At 44.5% G+C, this 10,932-nt stretch overlaps 2 protein-coding genes across 2 annotated transcripts; one reads left to right on the forward strand and one right to left on the reverse strand.

Annotated features, from left to right (window-relative positions):
• Nucleotides 1-494: 494 nt before the first annotated feature.
• LOC123152077 (transcription elongation factor 1 homolog) lies at nucleotides 495-2,917 on the reverse strand. The gene is made up of 5 exons (XM_044571686.1): nucleotides 2,762-2,917; nucleotides 1,752-1,892; nucleotides 1,584-1,654; nucleotides 974-995; nucleotides 495-881 (listed from the first exon to the last, which is right to left on the reverse strand). Exons 2-5 carry the CDS (start codon nucleotides 1,862-1,864, stop codon nucleotides 818-820), a joined length of 270 nt encoding a protein of 89 aa, XP_044427621.1. The 5' UTR covers nucleotides 1,865-1,892; nucleotides 2,762-2,917; the 3' UTR covers nucleotides 495-817.
• Nucleotides 2,918-5,475: 2,558 nt separating this feature from the next.
• Nucleotides 5,476-9,730, forward strand: LOC123150940 (pentatricopeptide repeat-containing protein At5g39710). The gene is made up of 2 exons (XM_044570738.1): nucleotides 5,476-7,666; nucleotides 9,253-9,730. The coding sequence occupies exon 1, from the start codon at nucleotides 5,573-5,575 to the stop codon at nucleotides 7,658-7,660; it is 2,088 nt and encodes a 695-aa protein (XP_044426673.1). The 5' UTR covers nucleotides 5,476-5,572; the 3' UTR covers nucleotides 7,661-7,666; nucleotides 9,253-9,730.
• Nucleotides 9,731-10,932: the final 1,202 nt, after the last annotated feature.

The following is a 10,932-nucleotide window of genomic DNA, read 5'->3' on the forward strand; positions in this document are numbered from 1 at the left end:
GCCGTGAGGAAATATATAATAGTCAAATTTTGCTACTCCCTCCGTCCTTTAAAGTGTGTACTTTCTACTTTGTTGGAGGGTCAAACTATCTCAAAGTTTGTCCAAGTTTGTGAAAAAAATATATCAATGTTTGTGAAACTAAATAGATATATGATGAAAATATATTTTACCATGAATCTAATGTTAATAATTTTCCTTTTTTCTGAACATAGTACAAATGCAAGCAACTCATACATACACGCACACTCATCCCTCGCACACCCTACCCATATGAGCATCTTCTAATTTGATGGCATAAATGTTGGTGTATTATTGTATAAATATGGTCAAACATAAAAAAAATTTGACTTTCAAACAAAGTTGAAAGTACACTCAGGACAGAGGGAATACTCCTTAACCTGCAAGCTTATTCTCCATTGCAGATTTCCACTCCATTTCAAACTTAAAACAAGCAAAGTCAGCCTGATGAAAACATGAACATACCAACCACAGGCTTGAGAACAACCACCAACATAGCATTCTTCTCTTGTACTAAAAATTAGTCCTAATCTCAACCATGATAACATACTGGAAGAGAACCAACCTTACAGTCTCATATATGATGGATCCATACACATCGGACATGCAACACTACTATTAAGGTTCAAACACAAGTACACAATATCATCGCTTGTTTATTAAACGCAGGATGAACTGCCTACTAACGGTTCGATCAGCCATAAGGCTAACTACAGGGATGGCTGAAGGTGGCAGCCAATAACACCAACGCATTACAGTCATAGTAGTAATAACCATTTCATTTTGCAACCAGACATGCTCATGCACCATCATCATCTTCAACAGTGTTGACGCGCTCGCACTCATCGATCCATTCGCTGTATCTGCAGGAAAATTAATATGATCTTCAGTTCCTGGTCTCTGACGTATTTGCACCAACTCACTAGTCAAGAGTTATTTGTTGAATTTGACTTACATATCAATAGGCTCAGTCAGCGCTGCACCAAAGAAAACAGAGAATTAGTACAATACCAGAAACATGTAGGTCAGCAAGGGTAAAAAATTCTACTGAACACTGTTTCCTTTACATGAGATAGTTATACACAAACTTGAAAACATGTGGCACAACAATGGTTAACCCTCTACAACACTGTTTTTCATTTAAGCAATATTATTATACAGGTTCAGTTCTGAACTTGTGATGATGCAGGTTTGTTTCAAGCAATTCAGTTAACTCAGACTTGGACACGATAAACATAGGGAGCCACATGACCTGCCTTACAGACATGATGGTGTGATTAATGGCAACCAGGTAAGAATATAACTGTACATGATTGCTACCTCGGCTCTGCTTCATTATGACCTAGTTGATTAGAATGACTAAACCCCCAAGAGTATATGAGATGGACATGGCTGTAGGAAATTTATAGATAAGCTATACCCTGTTCTTAAAGCTGTAAGCATTAGTTTGAGAAGAAACAAAAACAATTGAGATGTCTAGAGCCAAATTTCTAGCTGAGAATCAATCAGTACAACATCTGCATTAGGAGGTAAAATCTGCAGTTTTATGTAAATTTTGGGCATACCGTTTACGGTTGTGCTGAAGCTTTCCTGGCAGATTCGACAATTTGCCTCACCAATCAGATTCTTCATATCACTGAAGAAAAAAAGGGGGAAACCCCAGTCACAATGCTGAATTGATAGCCATCCAATATCAACCAATGAACAGGAAAACGTGTGAAGGTAGTACTAACATTCGGCATTCAACACTGCTCCCATGATTGCAGAACGGGCAGGAAAAGACCGTGTCGAGCTTGTCCATCCGCTTCTTAGGGGGTGGCTTAGCAGCTGACTTTCTCTTCCCCATGGTTCAACTTCTTTTCTTCCTTCAAAATCTACCAAGTGTAATTGTTATAATCCATCAAATGATGATAAGACAAATAAAAACATTAATGGAGTTGCTAGTCGCAAAGAGCATGCCACAACAAGTATTACTCCCTCCGTCCCATAACATAAGAGTGTTTCTGCGTTTTTGACACGTGTCAAAAACGCAGAAACGCTCTTATATTATGGAACCGAGGGAGTAGTTAATATCTTTTGAAAATGGCAACGATTATACACAAGGAAACCCAATGCAATCTGCGTAGTGCAGAATTGCAGAGTCCTAATTACCATAAAAGCAAGCACCGAAGGGATTTTAGCCAGTACCAAGCTATCTGGCACGCCATTTTCTTCTAGAAGCAACCAAAACTTGTAACCACACAAGATAGCAAACCAATCACCTACGAATTGGAATCCAGGAACACGATACCAATGCCTAATCCTGCCGCCATGAACAACGCATCCACTACCAAACTATCAACAAATCGACCAAGACGTGCTTAAACAAGAGATAATTTGGCACAAGCAGGGCCCCCAATCCAACCCAATCTACCTCTCCCCGTTGAGAATTCGACGAGAACGAGAAAATTTTGGGGGTAACCCTAGCCCATCCATCCGTACCGCACGGGCCAACCCCAACCCACGACAAATCACGAAGACACCACCCGGGAACCCGGTCAAGAGCGCCGCCGCGACACGGATCGCGCCCCTCCCTCCCAGAACGAACACGAATCGCGCCCCCGACACGAGCCAGGGAGAACCGCGAGAGAGAAAATCCACGGCGGGGGCGTCGGGACCTCGGGGCAATCGGCGAGGCGCGCGGGCGGGGGCCGAGAATGCACGCGGATTCGAAGGGTATTGGGTGGGGATTCGTCGTGCTCACCTCGGGGCGCGCGTCGCGTCGGGCGAGGAGGCTTCGGGAAACGCCGGGAGAGGAGGAGGAGGAGAGAGCCCGAACGGAAACCCCCCGTTTTATGACGCGACTCGCGACACGCGGCGTCGGCCAGAATCGCCCTAAACCCTAAGAAAAAAACAACTCAAAAAGAAAAACCCTAGGAAAAAAATACTTGGGCAAACACAAAATGAATATAAGTGCTATATCTCGCTTATAGCGAGTGTTCCTTCGGGGTCTATCATGAAGCATTTTCACCCCGCTGCCGTATTGGGCCGGTCTGTTTCTCATCTGTTTCTTCCGTTCGCTGATTTCGATCGAGAAGATCCCTCGTGGTGGTTGATGTATATTGGTTGCTTTCAGGTCTTTTCTGTTTTATTTTTTTCTTTCGGTTTTCTCTATTTCTTCAACAGTTTTCTTCCGTCTTATGTTTTTTAATTGGTTTTTTTTCATGATTTTTATTGGTTTTGCTTTTCTTTCTTTCTTTCTTTTGTCTTTCGTTGTTTCTTTCTTGGTTTTTATTTGGTTTTTGCTTTCCTTTTTTCGGTTTTCTTTCTTTGTTCTCCATTCTTCTTTTGTTTATTTCTTGGTTTTCATTGATTTTCTTCCTTTTCTTTGTTTCTTTCTCGGTTTATGAATTGGTCAACATTTTTTGTATACACGTTTTTATTTTTTTCAAATGCTTAATTAACATTTTTAAAATACAAGATTTTTTAATAAATGGGCAACATATTTTTTATATAAATGTTAAACGTTTTCAAATGCTTCATTAACATTTATCAAATACAACATTAACATTTTTGTTATGCATGGTCAACATTTTTTCTATACACATTTGACATTTCTGAAATGCTTGATGAACATTTTTTCAAATGCAAGATTAACTATTTTTTAATACACAATCAACATATTTTATATACATTTTTTTCAAATGCTTAATATTTTTTAATACAATACAAGATTAAAAAATTCAATACATGGTCAACATTTTCTTTATACATATTTAACATTTTTCAAATGCTTGATTAACATTTTTAAAATATATGTAAATAAATTGAATACATGGTCAACATTTTTTGTATATACATTTAACATTTTTTTAAATACTTGTTCGAAAAAATTTCAAATGCTTGATTTAAAAAAAAATACTCCCTCCATCCCATAATACTCTCTCCTCCTCCACCAAATCCCTCCCCAGCTTATGGATTCTCCTTAAAAGAACTCCTCCATTTTTTTGCGGTTAAAACTTGCTATTTTAGGTGCATTGTTTTTGCTTGGTGGCCCTAATTTATGTTTTCCCTAACTTTTTGAAGATTTTCTGGGTTAGATTTGGTTGAGAGAGAGTAGATACGGTGTGTGCAATGACAAAAATGACCAACAATACTTAAAGGTCACGGTTCATGGGTTGAACGTCCATAAGGTATGGTAAAACACTTGAGCATCATTCTGAGCTACATGATACATGCCTGAGTTTCTATAGGTCATCACTCTCAACAGCCTAGAAAGGTGGTTGCATGCTTCTTCGTACACCATTCTAGGGGCGATTTGCTTGTCCTTCTATGCGTTTTCATACTTCACTTTTATATCCAAAGAGAGTTTGCACCAAAGTAATCATCAACTTCAGCTAATGGTCGAGTCTACGACTGTATGCGTCGTCAATTTATATCCGATGAATTCAGAGGCCAGCTGATAATGCGTCTTGAATGCATTAGTTGTTGGTGGTTTTGCACAGGTGAATGGCATGACAACTTGATATCTTTCACCATCCATTTTTTCATGATTCTTGCATGGACTTTCCATGAGCATCCTCGTCTCTAACATTTAACGGTGCATGTCTATGGTGCTTAACAACATTCCCACGCAACCACATCTTGTATTCTAGCATGTCCTCAGACCGCAAGCCTTTCTTTAGATAGGATTTACCGGTCTCCTCGGATGTACTAGTTGGGCACGGTTTCGGCTCGATCACCTTAAGCATGCCGCCACCAGCTACAACCTTATGGGCCAGGCTAAGATCACAAAACAATGGTATTCTGTACTCCTGACTAGTGACTTCTATGTAACAATCAGTTTCTTTTGCCGTGAATCCTTCTTGTAAAATCCTAACTCTAACCCTAGGTCATCCACATCACAAATCACTAATATTTGACAAAATCTAAGGGTTAGTACACATCACAAACCACAGTTTCAATAATTCAGCATGGACTTGGAAGAAATCTTCAAAAGTAGTGTCAGAGCTCACATTAAAAATGCCATCAAAATACACAACTCCAACCAACCAAATCGTGAGATTTTTGGCCCAGCGTTAAGGTCAAAACTAAACCCGGGCATGGGCAGCCCGGCCCGACGACCCGGCCCGAGCCCGGCCCGAAAGACCCGGGCCGGGCTCGGGCTTTGTTTTGCAGCCCGAAAGGTAGTTTGGGCCGGGCTCGGGCTTGTCTTTTTCTATTTTTCGGGCCGGGCTTTCGGGCTTCGGGCCGGGCTTGCACGTACGCGTACTAAAAAACAGCGTTCGGGCCGGGCTTTCGGGCTTCGGGCCTGATTTCAGGCCGGGCTCGGGCTTGATTTCAGGGAGTATTTCGGGCTTCGGGCCGGGCTCGGGCTTGAGAAATGAAGGTCGGGCTTTTACAAGCCCGGCCCGAAACCCGGCCCGGCCCGACGTTTGCCCAGGTTTAGTCAAAACGGTGAATTTGGCCGGCGGCCGTTGGGTCAGTGGCCAGCTGACCACCGGGTCCCACCAAGTCGGCACTCCCAGCTGACCCAAATGCCGCAGGCCCGTGCGCCGCCGCCTCGCACCTGAGCATGGCGCCCGCGCGGCAAGCGGCGGGCGCCTCCGGCAGCCACCACCAGCACCCGGTGCAGCACGCGCACCTCGCGGCGCTCCTCAACCCGACCCCGCGCACGCCGCCCCTCCCGTCCCCGCTCCGCCGGCGCCACCTCCCGCTCTCGCCCCAGGCCGCCTCCCGCCTCGCGGCCTCCTTCCCGCCGTTGCCGCTCCTCCTCGCCCTGCTCTCGGCGCTCCGCCTCCTCCCGTCCCCGCCACCACCGCGGCCCTTCGATGCGCTCATCAGGGCCTACGCCTCCCTCCCCTCCCCGTCCCTCGCCGCCGCAGCGCTCGCGTTCGCCAGGTCGGCGGGCTACGCCCCCTCCCTCCCCGCCTACAACGCCGTGCTCCTCGCGCTCTCCGACGCCTCGCTCGCCTCCGCGCGGCGCTTCCTCGAGGGCTCCATGCTCCGAGCCGGCGTGGCCCCCAACGTGTACACCTACAACATCCTCGTCCGCGCGCTCTGCGCCCGCGGCCGCCGAGAGGAGGCGCTCGCCGCCGTCGTGGACGGCGACATGCGCGCCGCGGGGTGCGCGCCCAACGCCGTCACCTACAACACGCTCGTCGCCGCGTTCTGCAGGGCCGGGGACGTGGGCGGTGCGGAGAGGCTCGTCGCCGCGATGCGGGAGGCCGGCGTGAGGCCGAGCCTGGTGACGTTCAACACGGTGGTGAACGGGATGTGCAAGGCGGGGAGGATGGAGGACGCCCGCAAGGTGTTCGACGGAATGGCGAGGGAGGGATTGGCCCCCGATGGGGTCAGTTATAACACCTTGGTGAGTGGGTACTGCAAGTCAGGCTGCCTGCATGAGGCACTGACGGTGTTCTCGGAGATGTCTCAGAAAGGGGTCGCGCCAGATGTTGTGACGTTCACGTCGCTTATCCACGCGATGTGCAGTGCTGGGAACTTGGAGCGGGCAGTTGCCCTGGTAGGGCAGATGAAGGAGAGGGGCCTCCGGATGAATGAGATCGCTTTCACAGCACTGATAGACGGGTTCTGCAAGAACGGGTTCTTGGATGACGCATTGCTCGCACTGAAGGAGATGAGGGAGTGCAGGATCAAGCCTTCGGTAGTGTGCTACAATGCGCTTATCAATGGTTACTGCAAGTTAGGAAGAATGGAAGAAGCGGGGCAGTTAGTCGATGAAATGGAGGCTAAAGGAGTGAAGCCTGACGTCGTTACATATAGTACAATTCTCAGTGGGTACTGTAAGATTGGTGATACAGATTCTGCATTTGAATTGAACCGGAAAATGGTGAAAAAAGGTGTGGTTCCAGATGCAATCACCTACTCATCGCTCATAAGGGGTCTTTGCGAGGAGAAAAAACTTGGTGATGCATGTGAACTCTTTGAGAAGATGCTTCAACTCGGCCTACAGCCTGATGAATTTACTTATACAACGCTGATTGATGGCCATTGCAAGGAGGGGGATGTTGAGAAAGCTCTTTCTCTGCACGATGAGATGATAAAGAAAGGAGTTCTCCCTGATGTTGTGACATACAGTGTGCTTATAGATGGGCTTAGCAAGTCAGCACGTACAAAGGAAGCACAACGGTTACTCTTTAAGCTGTACTACGAAGACCCTGTTCCAGACAATATTAAATATGAGGCCCTGATGCGTTGTTGCAGGAAAGCTGAGTTTAAGAGCGTGGTGGCTCTTCTTAAGGGATTTTCCATGAAAGGCTTGATGAATGAAGCTGACAAAGTTTACCAGTCAATGTTGGACAGAGATTGGAAGCTGGATGGTTCAGTGTATGGTGTACTCATTCATGGGCATTGTCGGGGAGGAAATGTTCTGAAGGCTCTCAACTTCCATAAGAAAATGCTGCAGTGTGGTTTTCCTCCTAATTCAACAAGCACCATTTCATTGGTTAGGGGCCTATTTGAAGAGGGGATGACTGTCGAAGCGGATACCGTGATTCAGGAGTTGCTGAATTGCTGTTCGCTAGCAGATGCAGAAACATCGAAGGCTCTTATTGATCTCAATCGGAAAGAAGGTAACGTGGACGCTGTGGTTGATGTCCTCCGTGGCATGACAAGGGATGGGCTACTTCCAAGCTCAGGGTGAATTGTGGTATGTAGGAACCTTGTTGTATTTGTGGAGCACTGAATTAACTGATGACCATTGATCTCTTTGGAGCACTTCTTGGCTCATGCCTTGCTGAGCGTTATTAATGATACAGGATGATATGCAGTGAACAAGTATTTGATTTATTATTTTTTCAGATCCTATCATGTGAATACAAGTTGTTTATAAATCCTTGACTAGGTACTAGCACACTGTTGCTTAGGTAAGAAGAATGGTTATTGCTGTTATCAGGTTAAGACATCATGTGATTATGTCCTTGTTTAGGACACTAGAAGATCACGATTAGATATTTGCGAACTGATTAAAGTTGTCTTGTACCCTGGTCTCAGTTAACAATTGACACATTGATCCCAGCTAGCACCTCTATTGGTCTATTAACATAATTCCTTCTTTTCTTCTTCCAAGAAACTGGGCAAGAGCACCGCCTACTTAAGGTGAAAATAGTGTGTGGTCACAATTGATGGTGGGGGCCTGTTTTAATGGGAAATGGAACAGGAACCATAAGCAAAAATATGTCAGATTACTCCAAAAAAATTGGACACTACGCCGTCCAACGGTGTCATGACCGGTCGATGGCATTACGAGTGAGGGAGGCCACCTCCTGGAAAGTGAGCCTTTTATGTCTGAATATTTTGTGGTTGTGTTCCTTCCAGGCGTTCCACAATGATACACAGCACAGCAGGATTCTGCTCTGTTCCTTGTTTGTCGCCTCAGGCAAATCATCCTGCCAAGGGGGGGGGGGGGGGGGGGGTCATTTGGAAGCTGTCCTATCTATATTCATGTAAAATTTCTATTTGTATTTTGCCCAAGTTTTGTAAGACGGCACGGGATATCTTCTTATTTTTAACTCAACCTCGTAACAAGTTTTAATGCGCTAACTGCCCTTGTATATTGGTCTTGACTCTTGAGACAAATGTCTACATGGGCAATGACTTCAACTAATCTACATTCATTTCCTCCTTTTGTTTTTCATTGTTGAGCTAGGTTATAGTTATGAACTTCGTATGACTAAGGAAATCTGATGCAGAATCTACTAAACTCTGGTGAGTTAGACTTGCTAGCATGATGAAATGATGCCATTTTTCGGGGTGCCTTTCTCTTGGCAGCAAGTGCTATCCTTGATGACCTACCAGTTGTTTAGCCCCTTTGAGCAATATATCAAATTATCCTGACTTAATAACAATGAAAAATTGCTAGAAGAGCTCTTGACCATATCACTCGTGTTTTGGTTTTGTGTGCCCTTCTTTTCTGAATAGTTTGTCTTTTAAACGTAAACAATATACTCTAAATCTGTATACTGTGACACTGCCAGTCCCACACTCCCAGTTGGTTTATTATGGGCAGCCAACGGAAGATATGCTTCTAGTATTGTATCTTTTACTATGATAGGCTAAATGAAACAAGATGGCTCCTTGTTTTCACCATTTTATTTTACTTGGACAAGAGCTAATCTTGATAAAGAAGGGAATGCGCCATTGTTTGTATGTGCTGGTTGTGTGTTTCCTTGTTTTATTATTAGACAAATTACCTTGATTTCATTCACTGACTTCAACTTTTTGGTTTTGCTGCAGAATGAAGAACATAAGTGCCCAAGGGAGCTGCTTATGTTCCACCAACACCAAGGCACTTGAGAGAAAAAACGAACTGTGGAACAGGGATAATGAAAACTGGCAATCATGAGTCATACAACACTGTCAAATGGGGTGTTGAAGGTTTCTAATACCATTTTGTGTAATCTCTACCGCTACCAATGAAAAAGCTTTGCACATGATGTGCTCGCTGCTCATGGGAATGAGGAGCACGAAGAAAAAGGGATAGTAACTGCCGGTTCAAGTATGCATGCAGTTTGAACCTATCATTTAGGGATGCAAGCGGGAGCCTGCATAAACCCATATGTAAGTGTAGTAAAAGATAACCTAGTGTATTTTTTTAGATTAACATAGAATTGACTTTTGATATACTTGTATGTGGGCTTCACAACTTGCTTGCATCTTTACCTATCAGGTATGTATGTATGTGTTTAAATACCATTTATTTCAGAAGTAATTACTAACGATTTACAACTTCACATCAAGTACTTTTGTCACCTCTAGCGACTTGATTTATATTCTCTACAAGGAAGCAGATTTAACACCTAGTTAGCTTCTGAAGAAGTCACCTAACCCAGTTACATAGTAACTATACGATGCTACAAGGAGCTTCTTCCAAGTGTCTTTTCTTAGGACGTTATAGATTCCTATATTCTAGACCCATATAATAATTGTGACATGAGTAAACTACAAAAAGCCACCACTTCTGGAAACCTTGTTACACGCGATTATTGCTATTTTTCTTCTGCGCGAAACCACCATGTTTGAGGCATGGTGTTGCTAGTTACCAAAATGGCCGGTTCAAAGCTCTGACGGAATGCAACCAGTCAGCCTGACATGTCAACGCTTATCTGGTGGCTAGCCCTGAAGATTCTCCTACTCAGATATTAGAATCACATGATGAATAGTTGGATACAACTATTATCCAAGTTTTTCTTTGTTAGTTATTACAATAATTAAAATCACACAAATACAACTCTATTTTTAAATACAGATGCATGTAGCTGGGTGAGAATGTTGATTTACATCGGGGTATCTGCACATAACACCATGTAAGTCAAGTATGTGTGCACTAGTCTCTTTTACTCTGACCCATTCACTCTTTCACAACCGATAAAGCCGAGCGAATCAGCCGAACAAACACATGGATAGAATTTGTGGTGTTGGGCGCGCATGGGAATCTGATGCCCCGCGTCCACTCGCATGTGTGTACATAGCTTGCATCAACCACATTAATCAACACCAGAAAACAGCATGTTTCAATATTGTTTTGTAATCTCGGTACATAGGATATCCCTACAAAGGAAGTACAGACAACACATGCATACAGTTACCAAAGTCCGTTTGTGTGTTTATATGCACCCATTTAGCTAGGACCTTCACTGCAGAATCGGTGGGTGGCAGTACGGGCCGCTGAGCCAGCCCTCGGCAATCCGTCTGTTAGCGGTGTCGCTCAGGTGCATTCCATCTGTGACGCCCCCGATTTAATCGTACACTAATCATGCACGCAAATGTGTACGATCAAGATCAGGGACTCACGGGAAGATATCACAACACAACTCTACAAATAAAATAAGTCATACAAGCATCATAATACAAGCCAGGGGCCTCGAGGGCTCGAATACAAGTGCTCGATCATAGACGAGTCAGCGGAAGCAACAA

This window comes from Triticum aestivum, chromosome 7A (genome assembly GCF_018294505.1).
Source record: "Triticum aestivum cultivar Chinese Spring chromosome 7A, IWGSC CS RefSeq v2.1, whole genome shotgun sequence".
Lineage (NCBI taxonomy): Eukaryota > Viridiplantae > Streptophyta > Magnoliopsida > Poales > Poaceae > Triticum > Triticum aestivum.